At 41.4% G+C, this 27,310-nt stretch overlaps 1 protein-coding gene across 3 annotated transcripts in view; it reads right to left on the bottom strand.

Annotated features, from left to right (window-relative positions):
- The window catches only part of PUS10 (pseudouridine synthase 10), a 77,264-nt gene that overhangs the window by 21,508 nt on the left and 28,446 nt on the right, over positions 1–27,310 (bottom strand). For 2 of the 3 annotated variants that reach the window (XM_077813978.1, XM_077813977.1), the window contains exons 5-10: positions 15,098–15,132; positions 11,048–11,159; positions 9,148–9,209; positions 7,184–7,229; positions 2,176–2,240; positions 924–1,009 (exon numbers count right to left, since the gene is read on the bottom strand). In XM_077813978.1, coding sequence (XP_077670104.1) covers positions 924–1,009; positions 2,176–2,240; positions 7,184–7,229; positions 9,148–9,209; positions 11,048–11,159; positions 15,098–15,132 — 406 coding nt within the window. Of the gene's footprint in view, positions 1–923; positions 1,010–2,175; positions 2,241–7,183; positions 7,230–9,147; positions 9,210–11,047; positions 11,160–15,097; positions 15,154–27,310 lie in introns of all 3 variants that reach the window. The other variant, XM_077813979.1, reaches the window with a different exon arrangement.

The following is a 27,310-nucleotide window of genomic DNA, read 5'->3' on the forward strand; positions in this document are numbered from 1 at the left end:
CTGGTCAGCACCACCGACCAGGCCATTAAAAGTCCTGTCGGCAGTGCTGCCCAGCTAAGGCAGGCTAATTCATACCTGTTCTGACACCACACTGCACCCCGGAAGAGGCCAGCAGCAGATTCGGCTCCTAGGCAGGGGGGGCCACAGGGCTCCGCACGCTGCCCCCACCCCAAGCACCGGCTCCACGTTGCCAGTGGGAGCTCGAAGGGCTGGTGCCTGAGTGCAAGAGCTTATGAGCTGGACCTGCTGCTGGCTGCTTCCAGGGCGCAGCACAGTCCGCGGTGCCAGAACAGGCAGGAAGCCTGCCTTAACACCCCCACTGCGCCGCTGACCGGGAGCCTCCCAAGATAATCCCGCACCCCAATACCCTGGCCCAGCCCTGCACCTCAAATCCCTTATCCCCACCCCCACCCAGAGCCTGCATCACCAGCCCAGAGCCCTGACCCCCTCCTGCACCCCAACCCTCTGTCCTGGCCCTGAGGCCCCAAACCCCTCATCCCTGGCCCCAGCCCAGAGCCTGCACCCCCAGCCCAGAGCCCTGACCCCCTCCCGCTCCCCAACCCCCTGCCCCAGCCCAGAGCCCCCTCCCATACGCTGAACCCCTCATCCCCAGCTCCGTTGGGTCACGGGCATGAATAACTTTCTTCAACTGGGTCACCAGAAAAACAGTTTGAAAACCACTGGACTAGATGATCTAATGGTCTCTTCTGGCCTTAAACACTATGAAACTATGAAAGGCAAGTTAAAAGTAATCTCTTTTCCTCTCTAGAGAAGTTCATTAGAACTTCACTCTTGCATATCTATTTTCTTTTTCCCTGTTCTTAATAACAAGAGTAATAATAAATAGCAGGAGTCCATTTGGTTACATAGTAGGTACCGTACAGCATATTTTAAAGAAAATAACAGCAAGAGAAATATTTTACCAGCCACAAAAATTGCACCATTAGTGCACTGAATTTCCAGAGCAGCACAGATATTCTTTGGTGAACTTGGGGGACATGGAAAATGCCTGAATTAAAAAAAAAGAGAGATTCAAAAGACAAGCAATTTCAAAACATAATGCTGAATCATTGTAGCAAAAATTAATCCAGCAGTTGTTTCCATGTAAGCAAAGTACGACTACAATATAGCCTCCCTATTCATATTAAAAACTGTGAGACCCCTTGCAAATCTTTAAGTGACCAAACATGAAACACATTGAGCAGACTACATTGCAAAATGTACTTTGTTAATTTATTTTGTCAACTGATGCTATAATTTTATATATACTTCAAAGTATACTAGCAAAAAGTATTGTAGTACATTTTACAGAAATAAAGAAATTCTTAATACTGTACAGAACCTAGCTACATCATCTGCTATTAAATCTTTGCTGGGAGGTGGGGAAAAGACCAATGATTTATGTGCAGTTCAGCAAAGTGCATATTAGAAAGTTTCTGCTACCATGTTGCCACCTCATAATTTTGTTGTGAGTCTCAAAATATTTGGTATTTTTCTTAAAGTCTCAGCTCCCAGAGTCATGAAATTATGTGAGAATCTTAGCATCATTTTTAAAATAAGTAATCTTCACTGTTTCAGAGAAAAGCTTGAAAGTACGAACTCTCAGGCTCAAAAGCCAGAAGGCAAATAAAAAACCTAAAATGTATTTTTTTAAATCTCTTGATTTTTTGGGACCTGACTCATGATTTTTGAATAGCTGGCATTGGCAATATTGCTACTGTACTATATTGTCAGTTTTAAGCATTCCAAGCACAGAGCACATAGTAATTTACTACGGGTACAACAGGGGAGCAGCGATGGAATTGTGGCAGTTTGACCATGCAGTAATAATCTAAGATTGTGCCCTTGTGGTACAATCTAGCCCTAAATTTTCCAACCATAAAATAATCTGGGGGAGGGAGGTACTGTTTTCAGCATGTTCACTTTTCAATTCTTTGTGATCTACTTGAAGCATTGTGATTATTTCTTAAAAGATAACGATGACACATTCTAATGTCAACAAAAGACATGCAAATGCAACGTTTCCTGACCAATACATACATAAGATTACATATATCAGTAGATTTTTAACAATTAATGATGCTTGTGTATTTCCCTCTGATATTTTCTTCCCCATCTTAATTCTGTACAGAAGCAGCCCAACATAAGAAACACACAATTTTAATGTATACTTACTCACGGAAATCCTCTTCTTTTATCTTATCCAAAGCCTTTATAATTGCCATTCTTGTGAAAACAGACTGCACAGTGAAATGAAAAATAAAATATCTGAGTCAAGGAAATATGAGAGGCTGAAGAAAGGATGTGGGTAGGGTAGTTACATCATTTTGCCTAATCAGAAAAAAAAGAACACAAATACTCTTACCAATATAGATTGTTTTTTTATACTTAAAGTTTAAGTATCCTATTTTCCTATGCCTGAAAAAGCATGTGCTGACACCCTAATAATCATGGTCTTCGCTCTTTGACAATACACGCTAGTCAGTGTGTCTCTGATTTTGCCAATACTTACGCACATGAGTAACCTGACTTGCGTATGTAAAGCTACTCAACATTGGCATCTGCAGGATTGAGGCCTAAACATTTTTAAAGTGTATGTGTAAGTAAGCACTGAAAACTCATAATAAAACCAATGGGACTTAGGCTCTTTTCTTTTACCCCATCTCTTTGATTCTAGAAGATATTCAAAAAATATAATTACTTATTCTATCTCATTCTATGGTTTCTATCCAACTTCCTATAAATTGAAATACTGGGGTTTGGGAGAGGTAGCGTGGAAAATATCACTACAAAATATGTTCCCTCCCACAAATCGTTTCACAACAAAACATAACTTTTCCCCAAAAATATTTAATGTTTGTTTTTATAAATCTGGGATGGGATTTTCAAAAGTGCCTAAGTGACTTAGGAGAACAAGTCTCATGACTTTCAATGGGACTTGTGGTCTTAAGTCATTTAGATGCTTTTGAAAAATCCCACCCCAGATCCTTCAAAGGTTCAGGGACACATAATCGCTAGTTTGGTCCCTCCATAAGATTATATGAAAAAATATGTAAAAGCAAGAAAAAAGCTCAGTGGGACTGGAGGGTTCAGGCCAAGATTTTCAATAGTAGGAGCCTAAAATCAGACTTGTAAGGCCATATTTAGGCACCTAAATTAATGAGGTCGTTTTCAAAAAGGCTGAGCACCCACCCACCCCCATTTATCTCACTGGGAGCTGCTGGGTGCTCAACACTTCTGTAAATAAGGCTACAAATTTAGGCACCTATATATGGGCTTTGGAGTCTATTTTTAGGCTCCAACTTTTGAAAATCTTGGCCCCAATGTACACTTAATAATAGTAACAAATGTTATAGATTATCTACTATTGACAATAGATAGTAGAAACTGATGTTATGTATGGAAGACTAAATATGATTGGGCTAACGTATGTCTCAGATTTTCCATGGAGGAAAGGACTTTTGAAAGAGAAAGAAACCCTTATGAAACAATTACAATCTTCTGCTAAGAAAAAATATATAACGTGCCATTTAAGTACATGACTAGGACACATTCCTCAGTTTAATTTCTTTGAAAACAGAACTCCACATGGATTTACCACCAACAAAGTGATATTCCTGGGTGCCTGCTCTGAACACCATCAGATATGCACAGCACAAGACAAGGTAGGTGACTCGTTAGCCATGCACATGTGCCTACTGGCGATTTGTGCACACATCTGGTAGTGAGGAAAGATATCCAGCAGATAGGGTGCTAGCCTGGGTTCAATTCCCTGCTCTGCCAAAGGTTTCCTGTCTGATCTTGGATAAGTCACTTATTCTCTCTATGGCCTTGTATACACTGGTGGTGGCATTTAAGATACGGGTAGCTACCTGCTGCAGTGAAAGTGTTCACACTGTGGTATGTAGCTATATGTGGCAGTGAAAGGCTCTGGTGGGGGGAAGCAGTGGAGAAAAGCTTCAAAAAGCAGGAAGCTGCTGAAACCTTTCCATATTGCCTTCTCTCTGACAGAGCCTTTCCCCACTACTGGAATCTTTCACTGCAGTGGGAAAGGCTCCGGGAGCAGGGAGGCAGTGGGACACCACACTGCTAAAAATAGCAGCAGAGATATGGGAGGCACTGCATGGGCCTGTGGAGAACCACGTAGGGTACACAGCCTAAGGTTCCGGTGCGTCTTTACTCATCTAAGCTGTGCCTCTCTGTCTGCACTGCTATTTATACGTGTGCAGGGGGTATGCAGTGTATGTACTCTACACACCCTGGTAAGTATAGACATAGCCTATATCTCACTTCTCTGTGTGTAAAGTGAGGATAACAACACTCCTCTACCTCACAGAGGTGCTGTGAGGATAAATGCATTAACGCTTGTGAGGCACTCACATAGTAGGGTGATGGAAAGCATATAAGTATCTTAGATAGATTTGTACTTAACAGACATCTTAATATATTCTGTAAAAGTGTACAGTTAAAGGTGATGAACAAATAAGACTGGCAAATTTAATTTACTTCAGAAATGTATGCTGAATCCCCTTCTCTCCAGGTGCATAGTAGTCATCTGTCTATGTACTTTCAATGTGCTCATCTCCATGGTATCTAGGCTCAGTCAGTGCATAAACAACTACATAAAAATGAAACTTTCCCAATGTTCCTATTGGGATCCAGGAAGTAGGCAGGCAGAAGCCCGCCCACTGCTAAAGGGTCCCCCCCCCAGCCTAAGGGGGGGGATCCACAGGACCTGGAAGCCAAGTGATTTCGGGGGACAACTAATAAAATAACAAGAACAGGAGTGCAGTCAAAGGGTCAAACAAAGGGAACCTGACGGGGACACCGAGCAGAGAATCCCAGACAGCGTCCACTGCTCCTCGAAGGCATCAAGGGAATCAAGGGAACTCTGTCCGGATGCGTGAACAGACGGAGGTTTGGAAATAGGCCCCACAGTCACAGGAGTCTCCATCGACCAACCTCCTCTCCCTGGTTTTATAGATGGCCATTTTAGCCAGGGTCAGGGGGAGGTTGACCAGAGGTCCCATGGCTTTGTGGGGCCACAGATAGGGAGTTTCCACTGTTTCTAGGCTTCTCCAAAATCATGCTGTCAGCTATACTGTGACAGCCAGAATGTATCATTCTGGGATGTCACAGATACCCAAGAAGACCAGTAGGGTAGAATATGCAGCTGGCCTATAGGGGCTCAAGTAAGTTATTGTTATCATTGGATAAAGAGTTTCTTTGTTATTTCCTATCTCAAAGATATAATGTCTCTAAGCAAAAGCCTTCCGGGTGGTATTTTAAAAATTAATATTTTCAGTTCAAAGAGTCTCACTGCACTATATTTCTTCCATTGTGTTACACAAGCAGCGCTATAATTACCAGAGCTGGTCAGGAAAATATTTTTTTCTTCTGAAATTTTTTGACTCAAACCAATTATTCTTCTGTTTTTATCAAAATTTTTCTTCAACATTTTTCAAGTCTAATCAAAAAATTAATTTATTTTAGTTTTTGGTTGCTGAAAAATGTAAGTTTTGCTCACAAAAATTTCCATTTAATTGAAAAGCTTTTTTTCATTAGAAAAAGTCTGGACAGAATTTTTTTTCCAGCTCTAAAAATTATTTTCAGCCACTGACAATAACTCAGCTCCACACATGAAAGTGACTTGTACAGAGTAATGTTTACAGTTTCATATGGAACACAGTGTTACACAGACTGATGCCCATTCCTGCATCTCCTAAATCATGTATGGCTACATTACATCTTTGGCACTAAAAGGCAAGTCCTGCTCTCTGCAGGCACAGAGCTCTGAAAACAAAGTGGACTCTGTGCGCTTCATTGTATTTCATGAGGAGAAGAGGAGGGGGATATCGAAAACCCACACAGGGTCTGCCTTCCCTGTGCTTCAAGGGTGCGCCTTTCATTCCACTACAGGGATGAGTTTAAGATTGAGCTGAGGAAAGATGGATTCAATAGTGACACCCTCTGTTGGGTGGCGTACAACAGTTGTGGGTACTACTGCAGCCCTGGTGGTCCCATAGTAAACAGGAAGCAGCTCTGCCATCAAGCAGAAAGCACATTTAACTTGGGCTGTATCCCAAAGAGAGCATTATGTCATGTATATGTAAGACTTGAACTCATGGTTGGGCTAAAGCCCACCATTGTGATACAGACAACTCGAGCGTAAGAAGTTGGGACAAGTCAACAATCCTAAATACCATAAAACCATTTACTGAACAATTGTGGCCTAAGGAGATGAAATCAACCCTTTTCATGAAGAAAGTGACGTTTCATCAGAGGATTTCATTAGCGAGGGTAAAGTAATTGTGTACCTCATCTCTGTGTGAACCAGGAAGGCATTAAATGCCTTCTCTGGGCATTAAGGAAAAAGCTAGTCCTTAGAGCAGTGGTTCCCAAACTTGTTCCGCCGCTTGTGCAGGGAAAGCCCCAGGCGGGCCGGGCCAGTTTGTTTACCTGCCGCTGCTGGGAGGCAGATTTGAGAGCTGTGCTTCCTATAAAGGAGAAAGCATAAAAAGGGAGCAGAGGGCTGCTCTTTAGTCTTCTCATAACCCACAGGGCTCCTGAACTAGACCTTGGTTAGGGGAGAAAGGAAAATCAGGAGAAATAGTTGCCTGTCTTGCACTGAGGACTATACCAATTCTCAGACACTGTAATTATGGTAAGATCTCTTTTTGTTTCTTTCACCAATTGAACTAGATGAAAGGAAACCATTCTGCATATGTTTTGTTTCGTTTGGAATGGTGGCCAGGGGAAAATGCTCTAGGATGATTTGATTTTTTTTCCTTTTGCAAAGACTAGATTCGCTCTCTTTTTTTTTCAAAGCCTTATTTCAGCCATATCCTCTATGGACAGTAGGTAGTGGTCCTGCTACACTGATATTTTTAGTGTATCCAAACCAAATGCCTATACATATTGGGAACGTTTTTTAAATGATAGCTCTCTTGCTCAAGGTCTGGAAATGGAGTCCTAAACCATCCTAAACAGAAGAAAAGTTGAAAGTTGAGTGAATAAAAGGAGGCATACGAAACAACTGGAGAACCTTTTAGAGAGGGGGCAAAGGAAAAAAAAGGCATTAAAGTAATGACTGAATTTCAAGAAACCTGCCTTTATTTTAACCATTGACATGAGAATTCTGATCCCAGAAGAATGATGCTGGTGACAGATATGGGATTCTTACCTGTTTATTCTTTGCTGGCTTGAAACAGTCTGGACACACTCTGGCTCTAAACAGAAATAGAAAATTAATTGATATAATCATTGAAATAAAAGACTCTTATCAAAATGAAAATACCCAGGTACCAGACCTAATTTTTGAGCAGCAATGCCCCACACTTTGTGTCTCTATCATTCTCCAGTCTGGGATGGAGTTAAGATTTTTCAATCTTAAATTGATGCCAGAAGGTGCCATTCTATTTGACCTACATAAACTAAAATCCTCTGATTATCCACAGAACATGTACAGTCTAGGTAGTGGCTGTGCAAACCTTTCCGATCTTGACTCCCACCCATGTACCTCAGTTTTGAGCTGGAATGAGGAGGTGGGTGGGAAAATAAGTCTCCTTTGACCTTTCTTCTGAGACTGCCAACAAAGATGACTGACAACACTGTGCACCTTTGCAAGGTGCACTGACTTCCCTAGCTCTCTGTTAGTTCTTTTCCTGTTCCTAACCCATGCATCATGGCTTAAAATGCAACACCCTGATTCGCGGTGTCCTAGCACACCTCTGACCAGTGTTATTACTGAACAGGAAAAATCAAATATAAAAAAAGGTAACATCAGGTCAGCCAGATCTTTGAGATTCTTTCTAACATACCTAAAAGAAAACTATTTATTTTCTGTTTCACAGAAGTGAAAATTCTGATCAATAAAACATTTAGCACTAGAGGCTTTTCTGAGAATTGGATGTTTGCCAAGGAAGTTTACAAATCAGTGGATTGCTCTCTATGCAGTTAGACAACATAATTTCTTTTGTCCTTGCCACACATTTTTTTATACTCTCCTGTTGCTGCTGCTCTTCAGCTTATGACAGCAGCACCTCTAAGACTGCATCCGGGTAAAACGGAACTGGTGCTAACAGCAGACTCCTTGTGACTTTCTACACAGGCTATTTGTGGGAGATAATACAGAGTACACGGACTTCCTTTTTCCAGAATTTAAATAATCATTCTTAACTTATACTTGGAAACTAGATTAAAATAACAAAAACAAGTTAAATGTTCCACTTCAAACCACAGAGCACTACACACAAAACAGATCATTCTCTCACACACCTTCTGCAGGTGTTAGCACAGGAGCAGTTTGAGAGGGGACAGAAGAGACAGTGGTGGCTGTTTCTGAAACACTTCTCAAAAGGGTGTTCCCAATCAGACCATTTTCTCAGAACATGCTCCCTCTTGCTGTTGAGGGATCTGACTAAGTGGTAGCCAGGTTTCCAGAAATGCTGGATTTCTTTGCCAGTGGGAAAAGGATTTCTATGGCAGCCCCTCTGCAGAGCAAGACCAAAAGTGATTATGTAGCACTTTGTGAGGGTGTTTTTTAAAAAGTCTTGTCTTTAAGTAGAACTAACTCACTTCTGATCTCTCCCTCCATACCCAAATCCCTGAAATAAGCAGAAAACCTCAGTATTATATAAACTGATGGTTTTTTTACATATACTGATAGGTTATCAAAAGCACTTCACACACCATGTAAAGTCACTATTTATTCTAATATGAACAGTACAAACAGGCCTAAATCATAGAATCATAGAATATCAGGGTTGGAAGGGACCCCTGAAGGTCATCTAGTCCAACCCCCTGCTCGAAGCAGGACCAATTCCCAGTTAAATCAAATGCCTGACCCGACTACATATCTCTGTAATGGACCAAATCAAAATTCTAGATCCACGCACTCCCTGACATTAAGATTGACAATCCAGATCCAAACATTCCCAGACTTTAGGCTGTTTGGATTTGGTGGGCAGATTCGGCCCCTTAGAGATACCATAGACTTAAGCTGCAAATAGGAACCTGGATTTGGAGTTTGGATTCAGGTCAAACTCTAGATCACAAATACTGGAGACATTGCATTTGCTACAGACAAACTCTAACAATGTTGCACAATATTAATATAAAGATCTTGTTGTTGGTATAGCAACTTACAGGAAATGGCAATCCTCATCAGTTTCCGGGTGAGCAAAGACCACACTCACTTCGAACAAGCTCTAAGACAAAAAAGAACGGTAACAATTTCCTTTTACAAAGTGCTAGCAATTTATTAACCAAGTGTATAACAAACGGTTCAAGGATCCTTATTGATATATTATAGAAAAACAGTAAAGAAAGAGGAGAAGAGGAAGATAGAATTGCAGCATAATGGGAAACTTTTAAATGGGTCACCGAGAAGCCATTTCAGAAATATATCATAAGACTTCTATAGCACTCAACCATCTCAAGCCACTTTGCAACCTATTATGTGACCCAAGTCACATAATAAGTATTAGCCCCATTTTGCACATGGGGGAACTAGCAGAGAGAGAGAATAACAGCCCAAAGCCTATTAGGCTTAGAACGATTAGATCTTTATTGGTAAATGTCAGTAAACATTGATTTCACCGTACACACACAAAACAATGAAAAAACTATTTCAATCAGTAATAGAAATTTAGACAGGCAAAGTAAGAAATATGCTGCTTGAGAACACATTAGAGTTTGATTTAAGGATATTAACTTTGCATATTTTGACATGTGATATTGACAATTGGTGTTTTAACAGTTACAAAGCTTAAACTTCGTTGAGTCTGTCATTAAATGATTGTCTGATCCCCTTTCTGTCTGACCTCCCCCATAACTTCCTGCAACTGTGAAAAATTTAAATTGATAGAAGTTTAAAAAAATACTTAAAATAAACATTAAATTATCTGTCAAAATTATACTTAAAAAATCAAATTCTGCCAAGCCTACCTATTATGGTCACTAAGCCTAGCAAATCATGGGACAAAACCAAACCAGTCAACCTTGAAAGCAGTTCATTCCAGGATTTAGTCTGCAGTGACTGGATGCCTTTAAGCCACAAAAGAAAGGCAATGTGATTTAGTGGATTGACAACAGAATCAGGAACTTTAGAGCAGTGGTTCTCAAAGCCGGTCCACCGCTTGCTCAGGGAAAGCCCCTGGTGGGCCGGACCAGTTTGTTTACCTGCCGCGTCCACAGGCTCAGCTGATCGCGGCTCCCACTGTCCGCGGTTCGCTGCTCCAGGCCAATGGAGTATCCAGAGCAGTCAGGATAGGCATTGTGGGACACCTCCTGGAGGCCATTTATGGCGAAATAAGCAAGCGCAGTGTCTACACTGACACTGCGTTGATCTAACTTTGCCACAAAAAGCTCTACGCCTCTCATCAAGGTGATTTTATTTTGTTGGCGTAGCAGGGGAGTTACATCAGCGGGAAGAGCATTGACGTGTGTACACCTCCACTATTTTGTTGACTTTTGTTGACAGAACTGTGTAGTGTAGACAAGGCCTTAGATAACTTACCCATTGTTTCATGTTCTCTGTGTATAAAATCTCCCCACTGTATTTTCCACTGAATACATCCGATGAAGTAAGCTGTAGTTCACAAAAGCTTATGCTCAAATAAATGTTAGTCTCTAAGGTGCCACAAATACTCCTTTTCTTTTTTGTGGATACAGAGTAACACAGCTGCTACTCTAAAACCTGTCATTATTTTTATGGTACACTTATGACTAGAGGGACTCAGTGTTTGTGGGCTCTAGAAGGTCTCTTGCTATCTTTAACATTTAAAGAAGTTTGTTTCTGTATGTCATGACAAAGAAAAGATTCCTTAGTCTTTAACTCTACCAGCTAATTTGTATAAAAACTACTGCTTGCCTTGTCTCCACTAGGATTTACTTGAGATAGCTAATTTGAGGTAGAAAGAGCTTTTTTTTTTTTTTTTACTAGACAAAACCAGTGACAGACTTGTCTGTCTAATTAGAACCCATCAATGTTATGAGTAATTTATACAAATTCAGGAAAACAACAACTTTATTATTCATACAACACCTTTCCATCGGCAGGAACACCCAGCTCCTCTGAGAATAGGGGATGAATAATCCATTTGTATGTTTCTTTCAGCTGAACAATGTCCTCTTTTGCCAGTGACAGACCCTGTTTTCTGAATCATAAAAAATAAACAATGAAAACTTGCATATGAGTCAGTCAAACAATCATACCTCTGACATTTCATGCTAAAAATAAGTGACCAGTCACTAACATAAAATTTGGGTATAAACAGGACAAAACTATAAAGTATACAGAACATGGTGTGAAGGACATGGGGCTGCTCTTTAATAATTTATGAATACTATAAACTTGTCTGAGTGTTGTAAGGGATGCTTACTATGTCTATATTGGGTTAAATCAACAAGGCTGTGAGGAAATAAAAAGGAAGGCAAAAGAATGACTGGAGAAAACTCTTCAGGGAAACACTTCAGTGTGTTTGAGATATTGCCTGAGCTATTAACTCCGAAGATCCTACCATATCAGCTCCAGCCAGATTACATAGCTTGTTTAGCCTGGGTTTCAATTGCCAATGCTTGTGTTACCAGTATGTCAAAAGGACTACAAAACAGGTATGAGGACTCTCTCTGTCCAAAGGTCAGAGTGTGTTGAGGAGCTGTTTGTGGGAACAGACTCTCTCACGTGGACCCTGGCTGGTGGGTATGAAATTAGGCCTTCCCATACTCCTCTCACGGAGGATGGGGGTGAGGACTGAGGTAAAATACATGAGTGTAGACGTGACCTTTTGTTGTTTTAAAATTCTTTTTCTCTTATATTATGCTTTATTTCTGCTGTTAAATAGTAATTTTGGTTTAAGAAGGCTGTCTGGTCCGCTGGCCACAAACTCCTAAAGGGGAGAACTGAAGGTGCCAAACTTAGTCAAACCTGCTGGCGTGAGCACTGAATCTGTGAGGTAACATAGCCCCAGAACTAGCCTAAGAGCAGGAGAATCACCCACCCCAGGGGAGGCGAAAGCATGAGGACTGTGATCTGTGGGGGTGAACGCAGAGGGGCAGTTAGCCTTCTAACTGTGAGACAGGGCATATACCTGATCAAGTTACAAGAGTATGTAGGCAGTACACCAAATAATTAAGGGCAGTGGAAAGTGTACCTAACCAAAGATGCCAAAAATATTAAGAGAAAGCAGTACACACTTTTTTCAGCCCAGCAACCTGGAAGCTTATATGGTGAGAACCCTTTGCCACACAAGTAGCACATTTCATCAAAAAAAATATAGCATTACCACTCTTGATCCAAGCACCAATGAGAGGCCAGCTTGCTAAGAACTCACACCTTCCTTATAGGAGCTCACTGTGAAAGCTTCTTTAATGCTGATTTAACAATAAAAATATGCTTTTAAAAATTAATAAATTTACTTTTTAAGATAGTATTAAAGTAGGATAGAAATTGCTTTCCCACCTCTAAGTCTGAGTTCCTATACTGCCAATATCTCACATAGCACTTCCTAGCACGATGGCCTCCATCAGAAGATAGCTCAATAACAATGAACTTTGAGCCAAATTGTTCCCCTATCCTGATAAACCCACACAAGGAATAAGAATCTCCGAAGTGTTCCTCTCATGATGCTTCTAACAGATCATTTTACTGGGGGAAGGTCTGGGAATGGGCATGGAGTTTGGCCCTCAGAGCTCCCAGATCATAGGAAACTTGCTGGAGACCAGAGTCGCCTCCGCTCCAACAATGCCTCCCAAACGGCCACTAATTTCTTCTTCTCCCAGCCTGAGACTGTATAGCCTTCTGGGTGGATTCCCCATTGGTTGGTGAGTGGAGGACATTATTTCCCTGTCTCTCCCCCATATTGTGAAGTACCCTCCGAGTGGTCTGGGACAAGAAGATACATCACAGAGGTTGCACACACTCTCTTCCTTCTGTACTGGATGGATACTCCTTCAAATCACTGATGTATAAATAAAAGGTCTCAATACTAACCTAATCACTGCATTCATATTTCTGGTTATATATTTTAATATCTATTACAGCCAGTATCCACAGTCTCTGTACCCTATTCACTTAATAATCCTTTTGCTGGAGACAGCTGAGTATCTTATAAGTTTATTCACAATTAATGTGATCCTTATAAGATTCAAAGACTTTACTCAAAATTATAAGATATTACTTACTGAAGGTACTTTAGCCATTAGTACAAATTGTTCATGTCCCCATTTAGTTACATATAGGGAGAATTTTAGAATATTTAAAATTGATGTCTCACACAAGGTGTAGACTTATACATCAGTCATATCTGAATCCAAATAATCAGTGTCATCAAACTATACATGTTAATCATACTTTTTTCACCATAAGTGGAAAACAGCCTGTGAATCAGCTAGTCATTGAAGGTAAATTCATTAACTTAAACCATATGTTCTTGAGAACCATACAATTAAAATATTGTATATTGACCCAAAGTATATGAAAAGCCACATGTTAATAACCTCATTAGTAGCTACCCCAATAATAAAAGTTAAATGGAAGAATCATTAAAAACACAGATGAAATTGTGTACCTTCAAACTAAGTGTGCACTAAATGCAACTCTAACTTCAAAAATTGCGATTGCTGAGAAATATAGGACTCCTGGATTCCTTAAGACATACAGAACTTTTAACCTAGATGATCATTTTATACCCTGTCCCTACCCAGGTCAGTAGTGACAAAGACATTACATCTGACGGTAATTCATTGACTGATATAAAATGAATTGATGGACTTAGTCCAGTCTGTAGTTACCTCATGTTATTAAAACAGAATACCATTATATTTATTGGTACTTTGGTTGGCAGTTTAAGGGCCTGTCTATATGGGGAGTTGCTCCAGAATAGCTATTCTTGATTAACTCCACATGTGGTTGCTCTTATTCTAGAATAAGAGTGCATATTCCGAATTAGTTTAGTCCATTTTGGACATGGAAGACACTCCAGAATAAGAACATCCACATATGGAGTTAATCAAGAACAGCTATTCTGGAATAACTCCCCATGTAGACAAGCCCTAAGCCATAGTAGTGATGCTGTGAAGGAAAGCTTAAACCGCTTGTGCTGTGCTCCTTCTTTTAAAGTGAATGTAATGCTCATGAAAAGAACTGGCATGACGGGGTTGGAGATGAAATTAGTTCTATTTAGTCACAGAACAGGTATAGTACAGACAACTACGCATGCTTCCCTTCACAGCCCCACCAATCTGTTTCTGCTCTTCTCTAGAAAGAACAGTTCTAAGAATGATAGGATAGTTCAGTCTCTGATCATTCAATCCTCAGCTGCCTAATCAACTGTGGTCATGGCTTCTGTCTACTGGGAACCAAACAAACGATTGACTCTTTACCGTTAGCTAACAGTAACAGTTTGGACACTACTGATCTGTCAAAGGCTCTGTTATACTATTATAAATGTACCATCACTGTATCTATTTGACAGACTGAGAACTTCCGATTCCAGTGATGTCATTTTGGCAATTTTCATGAGCACTAAATTAATTTCAAAACACTACATTGAATGGATAGCCCACACCCCAAACTCAGAAGCATTGTCCTAGAGATGCTGCAGTCACAATGAACATACTGAACAAGAAACATCCAATTTAGGCGCAAATGTAGGATGTGCACATCCCAAAGCTGAAACTATAATTTTTTCAGGTGCTTGGCATTCAGCTAAGTAGTAGCCTTCATATCAAACTTATAAAGGCAACTGCTTGTTTGCTCTATTGCTCAAGTACCTGGATGCTGAAAGGTGCTTCCCAGCCAAAGAATAAAAGCAAATGAAGCAGCTGAATATCCTTGTTTACAAGGTCAGATCATTTACTCCCTGGCTTCATATTTATTTTGAGTTCACTGTAAGTAAGGGGGGGAGGAGAATCACTTTGTTTTCATACACATGAAAAATACAGTATTAATCATTTAGTCATGAATTTCTCTATCAGAGGCCCAATATTTCAGAGAAAGTTCCTCATTGCTTCTACTCTGAAAAAAGTTATAGAAGTATCTCTTAATTCACTAAATCCAGTACTCCCTAGTATAAATGCTATAAAACGTACTCACCCCATTTCCTCTTTTACCAGCAGCCAGGCAGCATGCTATGGGCCATCAGCCACACACAGGAAGGAGAGAAAAAAAAATGCAAGTGAAATCAAGCCTCAACAACATTCAATCATCAAACTATCTGACAGTGCTGTTAATACAAACCACTTTGTTCTAAAAGGGAAACAAATATTTGCAAAGCCAAGAATTTCCAGCTACTTATTAGGAGTTTAAACTACACTTTCATTTTGCTTTGGAACTGAAAGAATAAGACAGGAGTAAACCCTCAATCCCACAGGTGATTTTTTTAAAGAGAAGATTATCCCTTTTTTTTTAAAGTATTCCCTCTTTGCAGGAGTAGTCCCCTGTTATCTAAGTATGAGCTCTCCCCTGCTTACTGTCCCAAAAACATATCCAATAAAGAGCTCTTACCTCCCCTAGGGCAGGCACTCAGAAGCTAAGGTAATTTTTTTTTTTAGTTGGATCAATTTTCACTATGGCTACTGGAAAGCTATTGGGGGAATTTTAAAAAATGCTGCTCTGAGCTTTTATCCCGATTTTTTAAATAAAGTATGTGTGAAAACTGTACACACTTCTCAAATCATTCACTCAAAATATATTTCTTAAAAAAAGAGAGCACATCTTTTTTTTCCTCATAACAATGAAACAAATGATTTTATGGCAGTCAAGCAGGCATTTTTAGACAACTGAGTAATATGCAGAGCACATAATGTTCCAGGACAATCTGGCAGTGGGAAAACTAATGGATGAAAACCAAAATCCAGGTGGCTCACAACAGCCTGGTATTAAAAGAAGAAACACTAGAAAATGAACATTTGCTTTCCTATTAATCTAACCTTCTATTGTTTCTCTAATGCCCTGACATTCCCCTCCATTTGCTCTTTGTCCCTGCTATTTTAAATAACCAATATGACACTTCCTGAGCTAGTCAATAATTACGTCAATAAAATTTTTATCCTTATCTCTAACATTTTAGATTATCAAAATAATCTGTCACCAATGTGTGCATATCTTAACCCTATTCCTGATATCCCAAACGCCTCTACTTTGTCCTCCTCACTTGTTGTGTTGTATCTGAAATTTCACTATGTCTTTTGTAAAGAACCTAGCACACTTTGGTGTGCTGTATAATTCAGGGCAAGAGGCTAGCCTTCTCTGATTTCAGACACTTCTGTCGAAATTAAAAGTCTGCATTTACCACAAAGAGCAGTAAAATCTGAAGGATTATGCAGACTTTCAGTGTGGAGAGTTTCTGGCAGCCTCAATTTTCACCCCTTAATACTGTGCCATCATCTTCCAGCCCAAGGTTAGCTGGGCAACAAAAAGGGCATAAAGCCCTCAACCATTAAATCCTAACTAATAAAATTAGTAAAGTGATGAGGATGCTGTAACTCTGCCTAAGAAGAAAATGCCTTTAACTTGATTGAATAAAGTAGGTTTGTGTGTACAGGCTTTGCTTATGGTTAAATGCCATGGTACACTGGCCCATAAAGGGAAATTTGGATGTATTGATCTGAACAAAAAGACCAGTAAAAATGACTTTGTTGTAAATGCTGTCTGCAAAGACATTTCAGAAGTAATAACTGGGAAAGAGGGGCCAAAAACAAAACAGGAGTTCTGACTATAATGAATTTTTGCTTATCTCATTTGAAAATTCTGACATCCTGAACACACACAAGCTTCTGAATGACTATCTCACTCCTCTCAGTTTGAGAAAAGCAAATTAGATTTCTCATCTGATCATGCTGGCTCTAGGATAAAGAGTTAAAATGAAATTCTCCATTTCAAACATTTCCAGAGAGATAGAACAAAAATTCTGTAGATGTCAGTGAATAGGTAGTAGGGGATTGATTGAACTAAAAATAAGCTAGTATTATTTAGCTTTATTCCAAATCTATCTAGTAGTAGACTGGGGGGGACTCAAAAGCAACCAATATGGAATTGCATTTAGTTCTCTGAAACTCATATCCCTTTAAGTATAAAGTTGGATACCTAGCTGAGGTCTTGTTACTTTTGAAATTTAGGCTACATCTATTGATTGCACACACTTTAAATCTTGTTATTGCTATTGTAATTAGAAGTGTACCTAAACTATCCAAGTCAAATGCAAATCACAAGAAACTTAACATCCAAAGATCATCAAATATATCTAAAATTTTATTGATAGAATATTAAACCTAATTCTATATATACACATTACATTTAAAACAAAATCAAATAATGCCCCATCTAGGTGTACAAATGTGATATAAACCACATACCTAGCCAGACACCAAACCCTATTGCTCCCACCAAGCCATGCCTCCTTTTGTCAAACCACATATACTTTCTGCAGAGACTGCTGGTTTGGGGGACAGGGATGGGGTCAAGATAGAAGAGGGCTGGGGAGTGGAGCAAGTGATGCTGGTTAGAAGCCACAGGTCCCTTTGCTATACAGAATATTTCAGGGTTCACACAAATGTTTCACTTATTCCCCACAGATCTGCACCTTGAGTGTTGAGGCATGCAGATGTTGGGAAGATCTGAGTAGGACCCCTCCTTTATCTGCTCACCATAACTTCTTCAGTTGCTCCATACAGATCTGTGGATCCTAGGTTCTGCTGCTCTACAAGTACCCACCTACTGAGAAGCTGCAGTAAGTAATCTCTCCCCAAAATGAGAGCACGCTGCACGGCATCTGTATGCTGCTGCTAACAGTCCCAGGCCCCCTCCCCCATCAATCTCACGTACACTGACTAGGATAATTTAGCCGTTCCCTGGATCAGAGAGTCACTTCTCAGGACAGATGATCCAAAACCACCACCTTGTGTTTTCCAGCTAAGAAGTCACAGTCCAAGGTAGAGTCAGCATGACCTCATAGTCAATGGTATGAAAGGTCAACAAGAGAGATAAAAGAATAAGCATGGGCACTTGACCACTCTTCATCATTAAGAGAAGATCAACCACTAATGAAATCAGTGGAGCATCTATAAAGTACATGTGCCTACAATCTGACTGAAAGGGATACATCAACTGAAGGACTTCAAAGCAGAACAAAGCTGCTTATGCCACAATCTTCTCAAAATTCTAAAAGCATGCCTTTCCTAAACATCAGTAAAATAAGCTGATCACTCTTCAAGGTGCATTCCCCTAGGACTCCACTTCCTTTATTGGCCTGACATGTCTTTCTACTGGATAAACTAAACAATTATTAGATTGCAATAACTGTTTAACACATTATACCTTCAATCTTGCCTATGCTCCCATTCACAGTGAATCCCATTTTCTACACTACAGATAAATGACCACATCACTAATGACTTGATCCAAAAACCCAGTGAAATCAATTGGAATCTTTCCACTGGGCTTTTGGATTAGGCCTACAGTCACAAGAAGATACAAGACTCTCCAAAAACAGTCTTGTAAAGACTGAGTTCTACTGACAAGGCTTCTAGCAGGAAGTCAGTCCATCTTTGGAAAATGGTATAGATCTGAGAGAACCTGCAGTACATGTGCATCCCAATGCCAAGTTTGCAGAGGATCACTGTGAAAGAAGTAAATATAAAAAGAAAAGCTACCAATGACTTACTACAATATCTGGTGGTCAATTTTAATAAGCCATACTTCTGGTTTTTTTGTTAGTGGGGAAGAGAAAAAAGTGGATTTAAGCAAAGACCTGTTCAACCTAAGAGTATCCACTGTAACAATACAAATTCTGGAGGCCCAATCTTGTAGTCCTTTCATGGGCATAACTCCAACCAAACTCAATGAGAGTTTTGTTGACAAATTCTGCTGGGAAGGGGAAAATCTAAAGTCAGTTCTGCAGCTGTCTCATTCCCGTCACTCTCCTGGGCTCTCCTGACTTAATATTTGGATATGGTGTTTTTAAAAAATCTTTGTAAAATAAACTAACCAGTCCCTACTGGAAAAAAATCCCTATGAAAAATCTAATAAAGGGATTTGAGAAGGTATATCAAACTTAAAGGGACATGGTCAGGACTGGTTGGCCTTTTGGCTAAGATCAAGCGTCATGTCAGTATAATATTTGCCAGACGATGTATCACAAGCCTGGATGTATCACAAGCCTGAATCCTTCCCTCAGTGATGGAAAGAATGATTTCATAGGTCACTTTCACCCACACAGTGGTGGCTGGACTCAATAATCTAATAGGCCCTTTACATCCTTTATTAGGCGTACCCTCAGCCTTTCTGAAAGAACAAGCATACAGTTTGGCCTGTCAAGAAATAGGGATCTTTAAACCAATGCAAGAAATATTGGAGTGGGGAATAAGAATGCTTAAGACTTTGTTAGATACACAATATACTAACCGATGCACCCACTATATCAGTACTGAAGAAAAATGTAGTTGTACTGATGGAATATTGTTTACCTGAACACACACTGTCTGATTCATTATACCGTGTGTACATATATAGTATATGATTAAGAGTACCTCACAAGCTACATGACGTATATCTTAATATTGTTTGCATAATGACCCATGTTAAATCATAAATTAAAACAGTCTACAATAGTAATGAAGAATATACATTTGAATGAGAGAATATGTTGACTGCAGAATATCGTTCTTGACTGCAGCACTTGTCAGATACAGATTTACACACCCTCATTTGCACATCCTCATTTGAGATAGTATTTCTGGGGTTTTGTTCATTCACATAATTGTAGTTGCACCTCCAAAATAGGGGAGAAAATGTAAAAAATTACAAGCTAGTGGTTTCTAAGAAAGTTTCCCCAGGGAGTTAACTATGTTAAGTGCTACCATGAGTCAAATTTCATATCTTCTCTCCTGGACTTCAAAAGTGAAAGCCTTAAATAAATTGCACCAGAATTAGGAGTTACCAACTTCTCTGCTGCTGGCCTGTTCCAATTAAGAGGTACCACTAGTGAAGAGATTCAGGTAGATGGAGAGACAAGGGTGTGTGGTGTGAGCACATGACTGGGAGCCAAAAGTTTATTGTATTGATTACAACATGAATATTTTTATTTTAATACTGTCTGAGGGACCATGGGAGCCAGATTTGATATACTGTGGCCAGTCACAGCCACTTTATTAGAAAAAAGATGAAGCAGGGAAATTCCATGTGGTATACCCAGTTCTGTAGGGAGTAATGACTACAGATATGACAAGCCTATTTGCATGAATGTCATGTGCCAGGATGATGGATCACAACTTAAGCTAAAGGAGGGCCAGATAATAATTTCTCTAGAATTCTTTACACAAGCAGCAATTAATACTTTAACTTTCTCCCTTATGAAAAGGCATGATTCATTTCCTATTCAAACATATTTGTTCCACACAACCCTGGCACTCTTACTCCAGATTTATTTGCACCAGGAATGCTGATTCATGAAACTGAGGGTAGAGAAGACTTTTTAATATAAAGATACTAATCCTATGTAATTTCAAATTTGTTGCAATGCTTTATGTCCTTTATTTTGGGCCTTTGTCCTGTGTTTTATCGTTGGCAGGATGAGCACTATGGAGGTTAATTACAGTTAGTATATTATCAAAAGGCAGCACCTGAAAACTTCTTTAGTAGTTGTCTTTACATGTTGGAAACATTATGTGCCACACAAATGGTTAACAAAAGAGAGGATGTCTCTAGGTGTCTTTCTATCCTAAAACAGTTTATGTTCTTGTGTAGTAAAGTATGAAGGAAGAATTGAGAGAGGAATTGCATCTTTACAGCACAAAGTATTCTGGTATGGACAATGTTATGGTATTTGCTGCTCTCCAGAATAATACGTGCTAATGCAATATAAATATAATAATCCTAAATTACATCATCTTTAATGGAAATATTACTTACAAAATACTATAACATCATAAAAGGAAAGATACACATTTGTTGGTCTGAATTCTTGATTTGCCAACTCAATCTCCCCAGCTCACATCCGACTGTAAGCCTGGTGTACTGGGGACTAGACAGCATGCAGCACTTCAAGTCAGCAAAGGGAACCCATGTGAGTACAAACTATTTTTTTCCCATTTGCAGCCAAGCTTGTTTCCATCTGCTTTGCAACAATTACTCTACTTGCTTAAACTAATGTCAAAGCATCATTGAGACAGAATTGCAATGCAATGATGCCCTCTACTGAGGCATTATTGCAAGGACCCGTAAGAAAAAAACAGCAGCATCATTTCCTTGCTCTTCTATATAGTTGAGCCATTAAATAACATTTTGAATTACGTGACAAACCCAGCTCACCTAGAGCTGCCATGCTGTGTGTAGCTCTTTGAATAATATATTTTAGTGGACGATGCAGGGATCTGATGACATAACAGCAACAGTGGTGATTTTAACCCCCAGTTCAGCCCATTACTTTATTTTTATCCCAATGGGAATAAGACAATTACTGGAATGAGGAGCAATGGAGCATGGAAAGCAGATGAGGGAGAGGGAAATGACTGAGTTAATGGGAATTACGGGGTACACCACACCTCTGAAAATCAGGCTCCTTATTTAAGTGTCTAAATTTGGACTTAGGCACCAACCTGCAGGCATCCCTTTTTCAGAAATCTTAGCCAAGGTGCCTGACATTTTACAGATGTCCAAAGAATCTGCTTGGATACTAGTGTGCTCCCATGTTCAGCCATCTTGTAGAATGCTTGTTGATTAATCTCCTTTTTGGATAATAACAGGACCATAAGAAGGTCAGAGGAAGAAATCAAGCCAACAAGATTACAAGACAACTTGTTTTTGTGTTAGTCTACCAGGTACAGCAGCTGTTGGCCAGTACACACTGTCCCTAACTCAGCCATTTAGAATGGGAAGTGAAAAAGAATCCTATAGCCAACTGGAGTTGCAGAGAGATTTTAGGTAGGCAGAATGGGTGGGATCCACAAAGGGACTTAGGTGTTGCAACACTAATCGTCAAAGCACCTAATTTTTAGGTGCCAAGAAAATCACAGGAACAATGCTCCAACCCACAAAGCCTGAGTTAAGCACCTAGGCAATGCATGGGGAGAGACAGGCACCTCAGAATGGGATCCACAAAAGCCAGCACACTAGGTGGAGAGCCATCTAAGCTAGCCAATGGGAAATGCCGCCTAGATGGGGGCTTGCGAAGCCTCTCTTCTCTCTCAGAGATAGGTACCAATGTCTTGGCTGCAGGGAGGAGCCTATATTAATTTAGCAGTCCACGAACAAGAACCTACCATCTCAAGTCAGATGGCTTAAGTACCTACGGTGTTTCCCATAGGAATGAGTTAGGCGCCTACCTTGCTCCACACAAAACAGCTGGAGGAGGAGATGAAGATGGTGCTGCCCAGTGTTCCCTCTAATTTTTTACGTCCATGTGCAGAATGAATTTTGTTGTGTGCACCAATATGGAAATGATGTGTGACACATCACCTTCATATTGGTGCACATAACAAAATTCATGTGGTAGGGGTGGGGCCGAGAGGTTCGGAGTGTGGGAGGGGACTCAGGGCTGGGGCAGAGGGTTGGGGTGGGGGAGATGAGGGCTCTGGAGTGGGGCCAGGGATGAGGGGTTTGGGGTGCAGGACAGGGATCAGGGCTGGGTGCAGCGGGTGAGGGCTCCGGTTAGGGGTGAAGACTCTGGTGTGGGGCTGGGGATGAAGGGTTCAGGGTGCGGGAGGGGGCTCAGGGCTGGGGCAGAGGGTTAGGATGCAGGCCCTGGGGTGAGGCTGGGTATGAGGGGTTTGGGGTGCAGGCTGCCCCAGGGCTGCAGAGGGGAGAGAGGACTCCTCTCCCCTAATCGCAGCAAGTCTGGAGCAGGTCCATGTTGGGGCCAGGGGAGGGGCACCGTGTCAAATCCGCACTGGGGCCGCGGCAAGTACAGGACAGGTCTGTGTTGGGGTGAAGGGAGAAGCACCTCTCCCCCAGCTACCGCAGGTCCACGCTGGGGCCGGCAGGGAGGGGCACCTCTTCCCCAGCCTCAGCAGGTCTGTGCTGGAGCCAGATGGAAAGGGCACCTTTCCCTGCTGCCGCCCAGAGCCCCTGTGCAGGGCTTAATAGGCAATTGCGTGGCCGCACAGCTTCGAGGGAATTTAGGTTCTGCCCACCTCTATCTCATCTGGCCAGATTTTGAATGAGACCCAATCCAGTAAGCAGCCTCTGACCACACCCACCGGATTGGTCCTGCATGCGGTCGAATAACTATCTTCCCTCGCTCATGAATTACTTGCGGTCTTAAGTGGGAGACAGGTATCCAGACGCCTAGAAGGAGGCAGCTCAGAGAGAGCACATGCTAAGAGGTAGAAACACATGAAAAAAAGATTATTTACTTGTACTGTAACTGTTGTTCTTCAAGATGTGATGCAGACATGTATTCCACTTAGGTGTGTGTGTGCCCAGCACACCAGAGCTAGAGAATTTTGCCTATCAGTATCCATGGGAGGTGGTGCTCACGCCTTGTGCTCATAGCCCCTCCCCAGGCTATAAGCAGCATCATAGCTCAACTCCCCCTCACTGAATGCCCAGAGACTGGACTCCGATGCAGAGGGGATGGAGGATGGGTCATGGAATATGCCTCTGCATCACATCTTGAAGAACAATAGTAACAATACAGATAAGTAACCGTTTTTATTTCTTTGAGTAAATGCAGACATGTATTCCACTTAGGTGACTCACAAGCACTACCCACTCTAGAAGGTGGGGCTCAGAGTCTATCTAAGGACTGCAGGACCGCTCTACCCAAGCTAGCATTCACCTGGATGATGCAGTAATGGCATAATCGGGGTGGCCAATCTGTGGCTCCATAGCCACATGCAGCTCTTCAGAAGTTAATATGCGGCTCCTTGTATAGGCACCGACCCCGGGGCTGGAGCTACATGTGCCAACTTTCCAATGTGCCGGGGGGTGCTCACTGCTCAGCCCCTGGCTCTGCCACAGGCCCCGCCCCCACTCCACCCCTTTCTGCCCCCTCCCCTGAGCCTGCAGTGCCCTTGCTTCTCCCCCTCTTCCCCAGAGCCTCCTGCATGCCATGAAACAGCTGATTGCGACGGAGAGGGAGGCACTGATCGGCGGGGCTGCCAGTGGGAGGCGCTGGGAGTGGGGTGGGGAACTGATGGGGGGCTGCTGACATATTACTGTGGCTCTTTGGCAATGTACATTGGTAAATTCTGGCTCCTTCTCAGGATCAGGTTGGCCACCCCTGGCATAATGGTTCATAAACATATGTATGGATGACCACATGGCAGCCCTGCAAATGTCCAAATATGGAGATGTCACGGAAGAACACTATTGATGTAGATTCCACTCTCGTAGAATGAGCTCACACTCACTGAGGAGGTGTAGCCAAAGCTATTCCATATACAATCTTGATACAGGATGTTATCCATGTAGAAATCATTTGTGAAGAGACCTCTTGCCCCTTCATATAATTCGCATATGAAACAAACAGGCAAGGCAAAACATGAAACGGTTTAGTCATATCCAAGTAGAAGGCCAGACAACATCGGACATCTAACATATGGAGATGCCGCTCCTCCAGAGATGAATGCAGCTTAGGAAAGAACATAGGTAAATATATCACCTGGTTCAAATGAAACTGAGAAACCACCTGTCATAAATATAAAGGGAAGGGTAAACCCCTTTAAAATCCCTCCTGGCCAGAGGAAAAATCCTCTTACCTGTAAAGGGTTAAGAAGCTAAAGGTAACCTCTGTGGCACCTGACCAAAATGACCAATGAGGAGCCAAGATACTTTCAAAAGCTGGGAGGAGGGAGAAAAACAAAGGGTCTGTGTCTGTCTGTATGATGCTTTGGCCGGGGACAGAACAGGAATGGAGTCTTATAACTTAGTAAGTAATCTAGCTAGGTATGTGTTAGATTATGATTTCTTTAAATGGCTGAGAAAATAGCTGTGCTGAATAGAATGAATATTCCTGTCTGTGTGTCTTTTGTGTAACTTAAGGTTTTGCCTAGAGGGATTCTCTATGTTTTGAATCTAATTACCCTGTAAGGTATCTACCATCCTGATTTTACAGAGGTGATTCCTTTACTTCTATTAAAAGTCTTCTTGTAAGAAAACTGAATACTTTTTCATCGTTCTAAGATCCAAAGGTTTGGGTCTGTGGTCACCTATGCAAATTGGTGAGGATTTTTACCAAACCTTCCCCAGGAAGTGGGGTGCAAGGGTTGGGAGGATTTTGGGGGAAAAGACGTGTCCAAACTACGTTTCCCAGTAAACCCAGATAAAGTTTGGTGGTGGCAGTGGAAATCCAAGGGTAAAATAATTTTGTACCTTGGGGAAGTTTTAACCTAAGCTGGTAAAAGTAAGCTTAGGAGGTTTTCATGCAGGTCCCCACATCTGTGCCCTAGAGTTCAGAGTGGGGAAGGAACCTTGACACGACCTTAGACAAAAATGTGGGGTGTGGCCTTAAATTTACATTGTCTTTGGAGAATTGTGCAACTCAGACTCTCCTTACAGATGTTATCGCTACCAGGAACGCAGTCTTCTGACACAAAAGTGGAAAGGGATAAGACACCAGGGGCTCAAACAGAGGTCCCATCAAAGCCACTAGGACCGTGTTAAGGTGCCACAGAAGAACCGTCTCTCAGACCAGAGGATGGAGATGAAGAAGCTCTGGGGCTGGAACCGAAGCCAACAATACGGGATCTCCCATACTCCTGCGTGATACTGGGGAACAGATGGGAGGACCTGCTCCATTGCATATGCGGGCAGTAATGCCATGCCAGTCCACGCTCTTCCTGGAGATGGAGGAGGAAGAGTCTCCATGAGGCCTGGAGTGGTCTCATACAAACTTTTCCTCAGTGCACTTGACAGGGAATGGCTCCTCCATCTCTTTGGAGAGATGCCAGCTTCAGAGCTTGAAACGTGGCACTCTAAGAACCCAAGGGCGACCTCTGATCCTGTAAGGGCCTCGGTGCTGAAGCAGGCCACATGACCTGTTCGAGTAGGTGCTGTTTCAGGTGAATATCCCTAGCCACCCGAGTCCATCTTATGAACAATCTACAGATTGAACACCATTCCTTGACATGGGCCTCACCCAAGCACAGCAAGCACCAAGTGTGGGGATTGACTCGCCACAGGATGGATAATGTCTAAACCCTGGTGAGGGAATCAACAGGTAAAAACTTAACTAACTCTAACACTAAATCGAACACTAAGGGTGCTAGCTAACTGTGCACAACTAGGAAAAAACACTAAAATAGTGAGAGATTGTGATGTTAAGAACCACACAGAGCTCAGACTCCAGTCATGGATGGTAAAAAGGAACTGCGGGGGGCAAAGGTGGTACCATCTCATATAGCCAGGTATTGAGTACGAGGCACGAGCACCGCCTACTATGTGTACGGCTAGGAAAAATTTTCCAGCTCTCATGAGCTGGGCGCGCGCACAACTGAGTGGAATACACTGCTGCATCTACTCAAAGAAGAAATTAGGGAACTTTTACCCTGAAAACTTAGGTGCTGAATGAGTTTAGATGCCTACTGGGTTTGGCAGGAGTTTTGTGGAAGGCAGTGGAGCCAAAACTGGGATTTAGCCGCCTAAACTCAATACTTAAGTGCTTAAATCTGGGGTTTAGGCACCTACGTACCTTTGTGGATCTGGACCTATGTATTTACCTACACTGGAATTTTCCCAAGATACAAGAAATAATACCCTTAATCTTAGTAAAAATGCCACAGGTTCTCTAATGATCACTAATGTCCAGGACCTTCATCCCACTATGTTTACTGAAAAATTTTACTCTATCTTAGATAAGAAGAGATTTATCTTAAGTATTTGTAGGTTGCCATTCAAAACAGTTAATCTCAATGCCAGTTTAGAACAGCAGGCAGATGGACACTATAAAACATATTGTAACTAATATACTTAATACAGCAATAGTTTTAATTACCACTATATATTGTAATCTGTTGATTTGCCCAAAATTATTGGGGTGTCACATCTGTCCATTTTCTGCTATTTTCTAAACATGAGGATAGGAATGTAAACAGTTCAAATTTGACTAGACTGTTCACAAATTTTAGTACTTCACAGCTGCATTCATCTAGATTTCCCACAAAACATGAGTCAAGTAGCCAGGAAGTCTACTAAAATAAAATATGTACTTTTACCTCTATTACAGTGCTACACAGCTAGAGTTCATCTTCAAATTCTTTCACTTGTATTCTGCACTACCAATTACCATCTATTTCAGGAAAGGTACCAGCTGTGCTGTTCCTTCCCCGAGAAATCCACACTGCAGTGCTCATGTCTTCACCAAAGGGAACT

Source organism: Eretmochelys imbricata, chromosome 3 (assembly GCF_965152235.1).
Source record: "Eretmochelys imbricata isolate rEreImb1 chromosome 3, rEreImb1.hap1, whole genome shotgun sequence".
NCBI lineage: Eukaryota > Metazoa > Chordata > Testudines > Cheloniidae > Eretmochelys > Eretmochelys imbricata.